This window comes from Anabrus simplex, chromosome 14 (genome assembly GCF_040414725.1).
Source record: "Anabrus simplex isolate iqAnaSimp1 chromosome 14, ASM4041472v1, whole genome shotgun sequence".
Taxonomy (NCBI): domain Eukaryota; kingdom Metazoa; phylum Arthropoda; class Insecta; order Orthoptera; family Tettigoniidae; genus Anabrus; species Anabrus simplex.
The window spans coordinates 59,394,150-59,410,443 of NC_090278.1; the positions used below are offsets into that span (position 1 = coordinate 59,394,150).

Sequence of the window (16,294 nt, forward strand, 5' to 3'; positions counted from 1 at the left end):
TCCATGGGAACGAGTTCACATCGATTTCGCAGGTCCTTTCCTCAATTCCATGTGGTTAATAGTCATCGATTCACTGTCAAACTTTCCATATGTAGTGGATATGCATTCGACTACTACAACCGAAGCTACCATTCGTGCTCTCCAGAAAATCTTTACTACAGAAGGTTTACCGCAAGTACTCATTTCGGACAACGGACCTCAATTTACAGCTACTGCTTTTCAGAACTTTTGTACACATAATGGCATTCGTCATATCCTAGCACCACCTTTTCACCCTCAATCTAATGGTGAAGCTGAACGCTTCGTACAAACATTTAAAAGAAGTATGAAGAAAGCTATCTCTTCAGGCTTAACTAAAGACCAAGCCTTGCTCCAACTCTTAAACACCTACAGAACTCTCCCCGGCGCTGATAATATCACTCCTGCACAGAAGCTCCATGGACGACCTCACAGAACTCTACTTTCTCTGTTACAGCCTCTTCCGGCCCAGCATAAGACCTCACCAACGAAGTTCTCCCTCAACGACAAGGTCTACACCAGGACATTCAAATCCAACCCACTCTGGATACCTGGAGTCATCTGCAGATCTTTGGGTCATCGTCTCTACGAGATACAGACTACGGAGAAACGTATCTGCCGCCATCAAGATCAGATACGTCTGCGCTACCGCCCCTGTCCAGCCATTGATGCTATTGCTAAACCAGATAAATCTATTGCTGAACGAGCTTTAGATCATTTAATAACAATGGGTTCCTTTCAGGACGAGACAGCGTCACTCCGCCCAGTTCCAGCTCCGGACAATACAACAGAGATATCAGCAGCTCCGCCCCAGCATCGCAGTCGCCGCCAGCGCCGCCGCCGTTTCACGCCGTACCGGCGCATTTAGGAGGGGAGGGTGTTGTATGTCCGGCGCTCACTTCTCGCTCCGCCAGCCAGCTGCACGCGCGCCTGTGTATCATTCTGCTAGCTTCGACGCGCAGCCCTCAGTGCGCGTGCCTGACCATCGAGTGTACTATAAATAGGAGCTCCCTGCCTGCTCACTTGCCCACTTGCCCCGGTGTCCAGCTCCAGAATACACCCTACGTCGAGCACGGAGGCTACTCCTCTTGAAAATGTGCTTCGACCAGGTGGACTGAATTTCTGGCAGTACGAGGTTTCACCTCTGGTCACCGCTCCCTTACCTGTTTCCGCTGCCTATGTTCCGTAATTCTTTTACAAGCCATTTTCATTCCCTAACTTATGCAAGCTCCCTTAGTTTCGCTAGGTGGAATTTCTTCAATCAATTGAACTTGCTTTTTAGGAATTCAGGCACTTCAACAAACAAGGACTCTCATGACATTTATGTTAGTGTGCCAGATAGTTCTCGACTATCAACGTGTCAATTCACAAAGACTATCTTTTCAAGATAGAAGTGTATATAAAGACTGCAAACCTGTACATATTGTATAAAGACAGACTTTTCTCAAGATTCAATATTCCTTTTTGCTTCAAAATAAATTTCAGTTATTTGTGTAAATATCATAAAGTGAAGCAATAAAAGTTGTGTTCTGTAAACTTCAACCTTGGTTACAACACTAACCCTGGACATAATCTAGACAAGTACGAACATTTGATGAAACTCCTTCCGTCTTCAAGTAGAGCTATCAAAATGTGCTCTGTCTCCTTCCAATTGTTGTAGCCACTCTCTGCTTTACGATTTCCGAGGATTCTCTAAACAATACCACCCGAATGCGATGTTAAGATGGTCCCTTATGCAAGTTTACCGCTGATTGCTTTTCCAGTAAAGTACTTGCTCTAATTATCGAAATGACAGGACGTTAACACCAAGATCCATAAGCATGCTGTAGCCATCCTTTCGTGAGATACTGTTTTTTGAAGAAAGCGTGTTCTAGGATTTAGTGTTCATAGGACTGAAATTTCTGGATGGTTGATCCGGGAAATTGTTTCTTTGAGGAACAGATAATGTGGGATTTTTACGACGTGACTTAATTAGGATGTTCACAGGACCACGTGATTTGAACGAATAATCTGGGAACGTATAATCGAGGTTCTACTGTACATGCTACAGAATTCTTTGCATGATTTACAGCACATAATTGAACGTTAGGTATAGTTTCCTGTCAAAAACTGTTTGAATATGGTATTGTAACATGCACACAAACATACCTAGTTTGTCATCATTAACAATGTCCGGTAGACTGGATACTGAAGGGAGAACCCAGAGAAATGCCAAATTTCTTTCCACAAGATCTGTGAGTCTGTGTATTCTCTTTTGGCTCCACAACAGCACAGATCGGATGTGGTCATCCTGAAGTAAGAGACTCTGGTTCTCCAGCCTAGCAAATAAAATGAATGCAATGACTCAGAAAATTTTGTGAAAAGGGGTCATTTTGGGGGATAAAACAGAAGAAAGTATTAGGAAAAGAAGGTGCAAGAAAGTAGTAAGTGAAGACAAGCTGGGAAGGATTTACACAAAAGTTGGAAGAGGATGGGTAGAGCAGTAAAAGGACTTGTAAGAAGGACAAGAAGGGAATCTACACAAAGCAGGTGAAAATCAATTTAAAAAAAAAAGAGAGATAACACAAATGTTTGGGAAGTAAAATAATGCAAGATGCATGGTTGGATATCGAGATCAGCAGAAGGGTATAAGAGGGGAAAATATGAAGGTCGATCAAACATAAAAGGGATTTCTGTTCCTGAACATCAACAGTTGGTAGGACTGGCCTCCTGTTTCTGCTATGCTTAGGCGGGACCGCCAGGAGTGGGGAGAGCGTGCTATTAGATATTTCCCAACGTTTCATCAGTAATGGTCACGATGTCGGAGCAACAGGTGTACCCCTCCACTGCGCAACGCATAATTTAAAATTTCTTGCTCGTGAAGGAGTTACAGCGGTGAAAATTTGCCAAAGATTGACTGCAGAGTTCAGTGATCAAACATTGCCAAGGACGTGTGTGTTTGCCTGGCATAAAATGTTCAAGGAAGGACGAGAACGTGTGGAAAATCAGCAACACGATTGCAGTCCTCGGACCAGCATTGCAGACGAAAACATTTGCGCGATTAAAGACATTATTGATGACGATCGACAGGTTAGAGTATCAAATATTGCAGAACAAGTCGGAATCAGTTATGGGAGCTGTCAAGCAATCATCACAAATGACCTACAGTTCCGTAAAGTGTGTTCCGGATGGGTCCGTTGCCTTTTGACCGAAAACTATCTCCAAGCTACAGGAAATGCACTGGACCCACTTGATCATCCTCCTTACAGCCCGTACTTATCGCCCCGCGATTTCCATTTGTTCAGACCACTTAAAGGAGCTCGAGGAGGACAACGATTTGAAGATAACGAAAGTGTGGAAGACTTCGTGCACAATTGGCTGGTAACACGACTCCATTCTTTTTACGATGAAGGCATCAAAAAGCTGCTCATATGCTGGGTCAAATGCATTTCCAAAGCAGGAAACTATATGGAAAAATAAATTGTAAATGCCATGTGTTTCTCAACAAATTAATTTAAATAAAAAATAAAATCCTGTTTATATTTGATCCCCCCTTGTACGTTCTACCAGAATGTAAGGAACCTGGTGTGGAATAGAGAAGTTCCTATGAAATGTAAAGAGATAATGTACAAGATGTACTATGCCCCTGTAGTAATGGATACATCAGAAACTTGGACTTTGACAGCAATAAATGAGAGTGAAATTCAGGCCCATGAGATGAAGTTCCTGAGGAGTATGGTAGGGAAGACAAGGAGAGACAGAGTAAGAAATGTTGAGGTCAGAAAATAAATAGTGGTAGATAAACTGAGTGATAGGATGGATGATGCAAGTGTAATGGACTAGTAAAACTTGGAAACAATTCTCTACACCCATGGGAAAATAGTGGAAATATCGAGCTTGATTAGTAGGTGTTATTATTGTTATTATTATTATTATTATTATGACTTGTGAGGTGTGGCTCTGAAGTTGTTTACGTCTATTATTATTACTTACATAGTTATGTACGGATTTTATTTGGTGTAAATTGTGGTGATATAATTTATTTGTGTGTTGTATGATCTGTCTTGTGTAACAAAACATGTGAGGTTATGTCACAACACTTCTGCTGTATGTATATTAATAAGACTTTATTTAATGTAAGAACACATAATTAATAGTATATAATTTATTATTAGCTGTAGATATGATGTATAAATCCAATGTAATGTTGTGCAACACAGGGTAATAGTCCAGAACAGCGCATCTTTGTCACCAGAGTTGTATAGAACATTCTATTCATCTGTAAATGGGTTATTGGAGACTCGAGAATACTTGAAAAAACATGTTTTGTCATATGTTTCTAGAAGCCTGGCCAGGCACGGTATATAAAGACACGGTGTAGAGCTGTTAGAGAGAGTTGCTAGTGAAAGTTGTTAGTCAAGTGATCTCATATGGTGATTCTGTTGTGTTGGTAGTTGGCTGACATGCTAATGTGGCAGTCTTCTTCTTCTTCTTCTTCTTCTTCTTCGTAGCAGTGTTTTGTTCAAGAGAGCAGTTCATTAGTGTGTGTATAACGTGTATATGATTCGTAAATCAAACGGTGTATACAACTGACAGCATCTCCTGTGTGCGTCTTTGTAGTTATGACATGGAGAAGAATACACTGAGATGGTCTGGACATGTTATGAGGATGGAGAAAGGAAGGTTACTAAAAGAAATGTTGGAGACTAAGATAGAAGAAAAGAGGGCAAGAGGGAGGCTCAGAGCAAGATGGATGGACTCTGTCAAGAACAGTGTAAGATAAAGAAGACTGCACTGGAATACAATATTACTGACGAGGAGTGGTGGAAAAAGAGGTAATGGCGGAGAAGTGCCACCAACACCTCAACCTGGTAGGAGCTGGACAAGGGGAAATGAAAATGATAATGATGATGATGATGACGAACACAGCCTGAGAAGAAAAGGTAAAGATGGAAAGATTACTTTTATGAACACCTAAATCTGATAAGATAGCGGCAGAGTGAGAGGAGGCAGAATCTGAGAGTGAAATCACAATGGAAGAAGTGGAAACTGCTGACAAACAAAAAAGCAGCAGGACTGGGTAAATTGTGAGTGAAAATGATAGCAGCAGGACCAGAATGCTTGATAATTACCACTTAACATTTTTTCCCCCTTCTCAAATAGAGCAAAAGCAAGAAAGAGCTTTCTTAAGAAAAGAAATTTGATCACTTCAAACACTGATATAGGAATTAGAAAGATGTTTTTGAAGACTTCCTCTTAAGCATTACTTTGTCAATTTATATATTTTTCATCTAAACAGTGTTATGTGGCTGAAGATGTTAATAATATTCGAAACATGTACCATTTTTAACCATTAAATTGCCTTAAGCAATCATTGTATCGACTAGGTGGAAAATAAATACTTAATTGTGAATCTATTGAAGTGCGATACGGACCATGAAGCTGATTTTATGTAATTGGCTAAATTTGACGAAAAGAAGAGAGAGAATGATAGGACACATCTTAAGACACCCAGGACTTGTTCAGTTGGTTTTTGAAGGAAGTGTAGGTGGCAAGAACGGTAGGGGTAGACCAAGATATGAATATGACAAGCAGATTAGAGCTGATGTAGGATGCAATTGTTATGTAGAAATGAAAAAGTTAGCACAGGATAGGGTGGCATGGAGGGCTGCATCAAACCAGTCTATGGACTGATGACTCAACTCACTCGCTCAAATACAGGTATTAACACTCCTTTACTCCAGTCGTCTGGTACCAATATTTCTTTCCAAATAGATCTAAACAGCCTATAGAGCCATTGTAGAACAAATAAGAAACTGATTCAAATTTGGTTCCTAATCTAAATCTATGCAAACTTATTTATTTTCATTCACTTTGCATTACTGCAATATTGCCATACAATCAAATAAATACTCAGGTCAGGCTTGACATTCAAAAGAAAGAAAAACAGGAATCACATACTTATCTTGAAATGTCTCAGTCAAAATCTGTTTAATTCTCTGGACTAAAGCCGCTGTCTCTTTCTCGTCTGTCAGCTGGCGCTGCAGTTCCAATCTATTGAACTCGTCCAGGCGGTCAGGCATTAGTCGACAAGAGTGGGCGTTGAGGCGCTTAAGATCGAACTGTAAGGAAACATCAAACCTTAATAACAAGGCCAGGATATGAAAAAAACCCAAATAGAACATGTATATTTATAATAACATATTTAAAAGTGTTAATAAACAGAGTTCTAATTACCAAGTTACATAAGATGTAGAGATACAATGGACTGAAAGTAATAAAATAATTCATATGTCCTCAGCGTATAGCTGCTAGCAACCTTTCATATATAATTTGTTTTCAATTTGCTTTATGTCGCAACAATACTGATAGGTCTTATGGCAACGATGGGATAGGAGTGGGAAGGAAGTTCGTGGCCTTAATTAAGGTACAGCCGCAGCATCTGCCTGGTATGAAAATGGGAAACGAAGGAAAACCAGCTTCAGTGCTCCCAACAGCAGAATTCATATCCACTGTCACCCAAATGCAAGCTCACAGCTGCACGGCTAACTCACTCGCTCTTTCATACATTCAGAGAGGGCCATATATCCCTGTAAGTCCTACTTCATCATCATCATCATCCATTCCCATTTCCACATTCACACTGGGTAGGTTAATGTATAATAGGGCAGAATCCTAGGAGGGGGACTCCATAACTTTCCTAAATTAAATACTGTATATGTTACCTTAACCCTTTGGCCTACCATTACTTGTGAAAGGAAATATTACCCTACATACCATTTATTTTTTAGTCACTTTAACATAAATTTGACTAATCACATACATAGCCTGGCCCCGTGGTGTAGGGAGCAACGCGTCCGCCTGTCACCCAGCAGGTTCGATTCCCGGCCGGGTCAAGGGTTTTTAATTGTAAATGATTAATATCCCTCGCCTGGGGACTAGGTGTTTGTGTCGTCGTCCTTAACGTTCCTTTTCTCACATTCAACAAATGTTTTTGTTCGTAAGTATTACTGGTTTCAAGGGAAGCAGATAAATTAGCAAGAAATGTAGAGGCTTAGGCATTGGTTTCCTTAATAACATGATCCCAGAAATGTGGGGTTAGAAAAACATTCACTACGTCCATTTCTTTCGGATTATTTCCCAACCCCCTCCTCACTATAGAGTGAATTTCAGAAACTGGTTTGCATGTTACAGAAACAGGCTTACTGTCAACAAGATCACATTTCCAAGTATCATTTTACTAGACTTCTCACTCACTCTTGTTGCATTCTGGTTTTGTCACGTAGTTCCAATAGACACCATCACCTCAGAACTGAAATCGGAATCACTTTCATCACTGTTAGTTGATGAAGAAGAAGTATCTTCACTCTCCAGAGAAACATTCCAACACTTTCAACATCACTATTTTCAAGCCAGTTACGAATAACCTCATCCATGCCGGCATGATTGTTTACTATGAGCAGCAAACTGAGGTGCTTTTTATTTTGCATATTTCAGCTCAGAGTTACTATTTACACAGAGAAAATAGCTTCAGGTATCATCTGACATCAATCGGTTAGGCTGCAAAACAAACAGAATAAATCTCCCTGACCAGCTAACCGTGATAATGAACTTATAAATGTTCCCTGCAGCAGGATGGAAGTGTCTGTCGAAATATGTTACCGCCTTACGATTGCAAGATGGAAGGTTGCGTCAAAGTATGGCAATGGATTAAAATGTTTGTAGCCAATACTGGAATCCCACCATTCCAACTGCAGAAGAAATTTATGACATAGTAGCCAACTTCTGGATGAAACTAATGATGGAAATACACACTCTTCGTTATTTTTTTTTTAGGCAAGACGTGCAGGTTGGCCAACGGCTGATATGAAACAGAGCCCCTGCTAAGCAGGTGTTCTCTCCCTTCGAGAGGCATTTTCCTAAACAACCACGATTTGTGATATCTGATCTCTCTTTTCAGTGTTGACTCAGTAAATTTATAATGGTTAGGTTCTTCAGTCTGCAGAAACTAATTCATGAATAATCTGTTTTTCTTCTTCAGGTAGTTTCTATATTTATTTATCCATAAATTAGTTTTGACGGACTGAAGAACGTAACAGTTATATAAAAACAAAATTTAAAAACGTCCATGATGTGTTAGACCAGGGCCTCTCAGGGTGTATGCACCGGTGCATTGCGCGGCAAGGTGCAAAAGACGACTTCGCTAGGTTGACCAGAGTGCGGACTCCCACTCCTCGGAATTTTAAGCATTAGTGCTGCCTCTGACTTTCCCTACGCCTGTCTCCCCCTTCCTCATTCTCTCTGCAGTGCTCCACCATCCGAGCCGAGCTTAGCTGAGTCGGACTAATCCATGCACAGTGCACAGAACCTCTGTGCCTCAGTTTGCACACATGAGATTTTGGGCGTCTGAGAGGCCCTGCGTTAGACCTATCGTATTTTTGTCACTAGCCAGGACATATGCAAACTAATGGCGGAAGTACACACCCTTTTCTTAAAAGATTTCTTTTCATGGACTATTCATATTCTGTTTGGTTGGAATAGACCTTCTATTTGTGGCTGTAAGTTCACCCCATCCCACAACGGTTGGCAGCAGCTAATGGCGCTCCTATCAGCACTCCCGTGAACCAACAACAAAAGAGCATCACCCTACGCCAAGTCCTCATCCTAGGACTGTACAGGGCCGATGAACTTCAATGTTTGCCTCCTTTAAACAACAAGCATCATCATTATCATAGGACTGTACTGTATAAAAGTTCAACTCAAATATAGACAAGGCTAGCAACACTGCAAATAACTGACAGGACAGTCAAGAGAGGGCAGCATTGCATGGCTTGCTGTTTGTGGTAACAGCTCAGAACATGGTCAGTCTGAGAGGAAGGAGTTTAAACAGCGTTCATGTTTAACTAACCCAATCCTGAGCTCAATAGCTGCAGTCGCTTAAGTGTGGCCAGTATCCAGTAATCGGGGCCCCACTGTCGGCAGCCCTGATGATGGTTTTCCATGGTTTCCCATTTTCACACCAGGCAAATGCCGGGGCTGTACCTTAATTAAGGCCACGGCCGCTTCCTTCCACTTCCTAGGCCTTTTCTATCCCATCGTCGCCATAAGACCTATCTGTGTCGGTGTGACGTAAAGCACCAGCAAGGGAAAAAAAAAAACCTAACCCATTCCGTCGCCATAAGACCTATCTGTGTCGGAGCGACGTTAAGCCAATACTCCTAACCCATTCACCGCTGAACTTTTAAATCTCCTGTCCAATAGGCCTTGTGATTTCACTACGTGCATTTAATCGGAAAACAATTCGTATATCAAAAATTAAGTTCCCAGGTGGAAATAATTTAATTTCATCGACTGGAAATGTTAAAATATTTAAGCTCTTTAGGCTTTGTCAATCGTGAAATTACCACAATTTTGCCACAGTGTAGCAGTGGGCTCATCAGTTGGATTGCTACACCTTTCCAAGACGCTGGCGGCTAGGGCGCCGTTGAGACACCACTGTAGGACAATGCAGTGTTGGTGCACTAGGGGAAGCATGTGCCTCCACTTGTATAAATGCCTGCCTTTGGCCTTTATATCAAAAATTAAGTTCCCAGAAGAAAACTGCAATGACTTGAGAATTGCACCAATACATACTAATGTATAATTTCTACAAAATTAGTCTTCATCAACTATTTTTGAATAAACAGCAACAATTTTCAACAGCATGTGCAATTTTGATATTACCATATTTACTCGCCTATAATACCCCCCCCACCTCACCAGCAATTTTATACTAATATTGAGGATAATAAAGACAATGATCATGGGATCAAAGATGGACTCAACAGCTAAAATTATACTTTCGGGGGAGGAAACTGAACAAGTGTCTAAATTCAAATATTTGGGAAGCACAATCAGATGTGATCTTTATTGCTTGAACGAAGTGAAGACTACAACTGCAATGGCCAAGGAAGCATTTATGAAACAAAGGATACTGTTGAGTGGGTCTCTAAATAAGGACCTTAAAAAGAGGTTATTGAAGTGTTTTGTGTAGAGTGTGGTGCTTTATGGGGCTGAGACTTGGACGTTGAGAAAAGAGAAAGAAAGAAGACTAGAAGCATTTGAAATGTGGATCTGGTGGAGAAAATCAGTTGGCAGGAAAAAGTAAAGAATGAGGAAATATTAAAAAGAGTGGGTGAAGGAAGGAGAACAATAGTGGAATGCATTCAAAGACAGAAGAAAAATTGGTTAGGCCACTGCTTGCGATGGAACAGTTTAATAACTGAAGCATTGGAAATTGAAGAGAGGAAGGAAGAGGTATCAGTTAGTGGACAGCGTAAAGGTGAATAGAAGCTATTGGAAGACAAAGAGAATGGCTGAAGACAGAACAGCGTGGAGAATTCATGTGAGGACCTGCAGTGATGATGATGATCGAGGATAAAGATAATCAGAAAAAATATAATCCGGAATATATCACACAAAATCTTTCAAATGACCAGGCAGCAAAAGCAACATTTCAGTTAACGGTAAAGCACACGTTTCTGCACCACCTGTACATTGGCAACTCCCCACCCCAGATTTCTCAATGCCCTTCCAGCTTCTGACCTCTGCGTCCCGTGCAACCATGTTAGGAAGCATCCAGGGTGTGGAACCTCCCACAGCGCTCTGAGTTACATAATATGACAACTCTGACATGGAAAACACAATAAAGGAAAAAACTACTCCACAACAGTCACCAACCTTCCATGAGGAGACAGCACCAGCAGAAGAAAAAAATATCATACCTGTGATGATAGTTCTTGGAGTGAGTAAATTCTTGGTTTCACCCCATCCATGTCTCTGCTGAATCCTCCACCAGCATTAGTGACAAAGTTGACGAGCGCCAAGGAGAAAATGCCATCACGTCGATAACTTTCGACGCGGATGTCCCCCTGTCTCTTGGACAGTTTGGTGCCGTCGGGGTTCATGATGAGCGGCAAGTGTGCAAACTGAGGCGGTTCCCACCCGAATGCCCTGTCAAGAAAAACCATTGCTGTCAACTGAGATGGAACTTGGAAGACGTCAAAATTTTTTTTTTTCTAGTGGCTTTAAGTCTCACCGACACGGATAGGTCTTATGGCGATGATAGGATTGAAAAGGCCTAGGAGTTGGAAGGAAGTGGCCGTGGCCTTAATTAAGGTACAGCCCCAGCATTTGCCTGGTGTGAAAATGGGAAACCACGGAAAACCATCTTCAGGGCTGCCGACAGTGGAATTCGAACCCACTATCTCTCAGATGCAAGCTCACGGCTGCATGCCCCTGACCGCATGGCCAACTTGCCCAGACGTCAAAAATTAGCAATTGTAAGTGTGAGGTCTGGCCCATAATAATTACCACTAATATACAGTGTCTGAGGTGGGACAGGATGACATACCATTACTTCTTAAAACACATTATAAGAGATATTTTAGTTCCACCTTTTCAATAGAATTCGTGATACACATTAAATCACCAAGTCATGTTAAAATGTAGGACATGTTTCATCTTTTGGGACATCTTCAGCTACATAATAACTTCAGTGATAACCATATACACACACACATGAATAAGAAAAAAAGTACACTGTGTTGCATTAAAATTGAAATTTTGTCAAATAAACCATCCGTAGGGACCCTCCTGTACATGATTTAAGCTCTCGACTTACTGGATTGTGGGATATAAGTGATTAAAAGAGTTTAACAGTTCCACCTTTTCAATACAAAATTTTTCCAATGCAGTTTACATTGTGTCCGTACATGTCTCTCGTGAGGAAGAAGAAAGCCCTATGAACGGCTTATATCTCCCTGGTACGGCCCATACTGCTATATGGTCTTCCTTCCTGGCACCCAACAACAGAAAATATGACAAAACTAGAAGGTGTCAAGCGACGAGCAGAACGTGTAATTAACAAACACATCCAGGTCATTGCCACCAGTGAACTTGTTATGTAAACAAATAGATGCATAGTTGGACCCACAAGAGTTGAAGTTTTTTTATATTTGCTTTACATCGCACAACACAGGTACAGTAGGTCTTATGGCGACAATGGGACAGGAGAGGCCTAGGAATGGGAAGGAAGTGGCCGTGGTCTTAATTAAGGTACAGCCCCAGCATTTACCTGGTGTGAAAATGGGAAACCACGGAAAACCACCTTCAGGGCTGCTGACAATAGGGTTCGAACCCACTATCTCCCGGATGCGAGCTCACAGCTGCGCGCCCCTAACTGCATGGCCAACTCGCCCGGTAGTTGAAGTCTGGCGTTTAGTGCCACCGGCGAGAAAAATTGACTAAACGCTGCTCGAAAATGGCCTGCTGTTATGGCAATGATAACAGCGATGCCACATTTGAGAATGCTATCGCCACGTGAGTTGGCTTGCTCTCAGTTGCTTTTGTGATATTATTCAGAGTGGTACTGTGTTAGTCGTTGCTGGTTTATGTAATCATTTAAGTGTTTGTTTCCTGAATATTATTTTCATTGTTAATTTATTTTTTGTAAGTTAACCAGTGGCTAGTTGTAATGTTCTATTCTCTATTAGACATGTGCATCTGTTGAGGTTACTGTCAGTGTAGTGATATGAAATCTCATATTTATTGGCAATGACGTGTTCTGTCTTAAATGCTGACATTATTAGCATGAGGTTAGGAACGGGTCAAAGTTTACTGAATTGCATTAGGCCAATATAGTTGATTAAATATTCAGCCTGTATGAAAGAGTGATATGCCACAGTTTGAGGTAACTATGACAATGCACCATACTTCGTAGTTACTGCTTTCGCCGCACAAATGTCAGACTTCAACTCTCATGGGCCTTTCTTAAGGAATCCCTGACAGACAGCACACACCTCTCCCCTTTCCACTGCCTGCAGCTTAATTATCGCTGTGTTAAGAGAGGCCAAGGAGTTACTCTTGTTCCTCCCCTCGCCAGAACCACCTCATATTTAATGGATTTTCCACACGGTTTGCTCGTCTCTGGAATCTTCTACCATCCGAAGTAAAACTGCTTCATCTTCCTCACTTCCTCCACACAGTAAAGGTAATGTATATGTAAATAGAAACACATATGTGATATATATAACATATACAAGAATTATATGCGTAAGTTCAGTTGAATGTGTGCAAATGAGTATGCGTGCAGGTGTGAGAGTGTTTGTAAATGAGTGTGTATACAGGGGTATGAGTGAGGGTATAAATGACTGGGTCTTCTTACTCTAATATGTACAGCATAAATCAAGATAATTATTATTCTAACAGTACAGTGTTTGGAGTGTAAATTTAAAATTGAAGTATGCCGTGGAACAACGCTGAATGGCACATTTTCCATTATTTTTTACAGTAGAGGCAAAAAAATTAAAATAATAAAAATAAATAATAATTATATCAAGGAAACAGGCACGTTATATCATCACAATACATAATAACTCTTAGTCAGCTGTCTATAATCAAAGTAGTTTTAAAGCGAATATCAGTCAAACAATGATGTATGTTACTTAGTGGAACAATGCTGTATGTTATTTATTGATGAACTTACTAATAAGACATGGATTTCTAATCTTATAAACTTAAAAAACAAAGAAAAGCCTCAAAAATAACATAATGGATGTAACACTTTAAGGTTATGTAGCATGTAAGTATTGTAATTACTTGTGGTAGCACACACTCCTTAATCAAAACCAAATTTTAGAAGAGTATCACTTCGAAGCTAATATAAATTTTTAACATATTTCAGAGTACACACTTTTTCTTCCAGTGTCACATATTGGTAAATCAGCTGGCAGGTAAGGGCCAGTTCATATTACATGTGCTGAGCAGTGCTGATCAGCCGTGATCCAGTCTTGATCAAGATCACCCCTGAATATTAACATTTTGCCTTGTTAATGGCTAATTATTTGTACACATGCACAACAAAATAGGAAATAAGAAGAAACCCTCTTTCATTCAAATGTTGTTAAATGTAACGTGTTAAAGTTATAATCCATCTTTCACAATGGAGCCTACATTCAATATCAGATGTAACATTTGAAAAGAACATAAAGATAGCACATACATTGATGTATAGGAACATGGATATCATGAATGGCAAGAGATCGGAAATTTTGTGTACTGCAGCAGGAATAACACATACAGCGTTGTTCGACTTATCTTATATGGAGGTGTGATTCCAGCCATCTCTTTGCCTCTTTGGCTTTTGCATGGCATTCCGGAGTCCCTTAACTAATTCCATTTCTCACTATTCCGCTGAGACATGTTAATTTTTCATTTCCTTGACCTATTAAGTCGTTTTATGGTGCTTGGCGAAACGTATATTTCCAGCATCTGCCATCTTGTTTGCTATACAGCATTATTCCAATAAAGTGCTTCAGGTATCTGACTTTTACTGCCAAATATATGCCAGACAGCGTTGTTCAACAGCATACTTCAATTGTCTACACATATGTAAATATTCAGTAGAGTTTATGTAAACTTACACATGGGGATGGAGGCACTTCTATGTATATGGGGCTTGCTCTTTCTCCATCTACCAAATACTAAATAACAAACAAAAGCAGACATGAAGAACGCACAAATTCTCTGTGAAGACATTTTGAATCGAAATATATATAGAAAGAAAATTGACAATTGGGAAGTTACTCCAGAGAATGAAGTATCAAAAAGAGCAGATACCAAGTGGACGGAAGAAAGGAAAAGGATCTTTAGTCAACAGATGATAGCATCCTGGATCCTCCGCAAACGAAATCATAAATAAAGCTTCGTGTGTTCCGAAAGGGACCATTCACACATAATAATAATAATAATAATAATAATAATATTAATAATTAGTTGGTAGAAGTGCACTATATGAATATGCGTGAACGAAGATGTCACTGTAAAATACAACACTGTCTCAAGACACACATAAAATGATGAGAAATGCATTAAAGACTTAAATGTTCAACTGATACCTTGAGGAAATACAGGTGTTGAACCAATGTCACCTTCAGCAGCTGTGATTGTTACACAAACTTGTAAGATACAGGTGGTAAGCAAGTCATGTGGATGGGGTCTAATTTAGTGGGGAACACCTCTCATAAATTGATAGTGAATGACGGTGGTCTGTCTAGAAGAATCTTAATGTAGCTATGGATAGAAGGAACTACATCCTGAAGAGAACTTGACATTGGCAAATTGTGATGTTCCACCAGATATGAAAGAGGAGTCTAAAGTGGAAATAAAAACTAACATGAAATGGGAACCACAAAGTAAAATGAGCCAAACTAAAACCATGCAAAAATTATCTACTTGCTCCCAGCTGGCCCTGTTGGATACGTGGCCTTCTTCAAGTGACGCCTGAGCTCTACTGACTACTAACTGTAGATGCTGTGGAGCAGGCTTGTTGAGGGCACCTAAGTTTGTAAACTCTGGAGTTCTGGAATTCATTATTAGCACTGATGCTAAATTGTCCTAAAGGCTAATGTAGAAGGTCCTCCTCGTGAACAGTAGAGATTTTCTTCTGAAGACGCGGAGCAAAGTTCTTTGCAAAGCGTAAAGAGTTTCACCTTGTTTTCTTGACACAGCATAAGCCCAAAAGCCCATATCATGTCTACAAGTACGGGCCGTGAAAGTATTGAAGTTAATATTATTGTTGTTGTATGTGAAAGCAAGAAATTTTTTCCTTTCATTTTTGGGTTCACTAATCAGCAAAACATCTTTTATAACCATTATTCACTGCAAGTGAATAAATAGTAGCAGTGTTGCCAGAAGGCTTCCAATACACCCCGACGCCTCGTCCAGCCGCGGTCTCCCGCAGGGCCACCTCCACTCGGCCGGGAAGAGGAAGCAGCACTCGCGGGGCGAAGCGCAAGCAGGACAAGACATAATGCGCTCCCCTGCCTCTTGCCATTGATGGACCTCTCCCCGCCGGCTCCTGAGGCAGACAGCGTTTTCTACGATGCAGTGGCCCTCACAGGACTCCCGCCATTGGATGTGTGAACATTTCCTCCTTTTCTCTCTAATTTGTTAACTTTGTCATGATCGTTTGTGTATGTATCTTCGTTTGTTAAGAATAGTTTGGTATTCCTTTGCCCTCTGGGCACATTATGTCACATCATCCTTGTATATATATACATACATGTATTAATTTATTAAAGCACGGAGGGAGAGCACCCTTCTGGGCCCTCCCTCGCTGGCCTCTCGCAGCTAACGCCTGTGCTGCCTCACCTACATGGTAAAGCCTGCTCGGTATATAAGCGGGTGGACGAGGCGGCTCAGGATCAGGTGGTCGTGAGAGGTGCGAAAGGGGGACTCTATAGACCAGACTAAAAAA

General features: G+C 40.8%; 1 protein-coding gene across 1 annotated transcript in view; it reads right to left on the reverse strand.

Moving 5' to 3' along the window:
* Positions 1-16,294, reverse strand: part of GluRS-m (putative glutamate--tRNA ligase, mitochondrial) — a 38,137-nt gene that overhangs the window by 12,420 nt on the left and 9,423 nt on the right. Inside the window, exons 5-7 of the mRNA XM_067158118.2 lie at positions 10,761-10,989; positions 5,959-6,119; positions 2,167-2,336 (exon numbers count right to left, since the gene is read on the reverse strand). Coding sequence (XP_067014219.2) covers positions 2,167-2,336; positions 5,959-6,119; positions 10,761-10,989 — 560 coding nt within the window. The remainder of the gene's footprint in view (positions 1-2,166; positions 2,337-5,958; positions 6,120-10,760; positions 10,990-16,294) is intronic.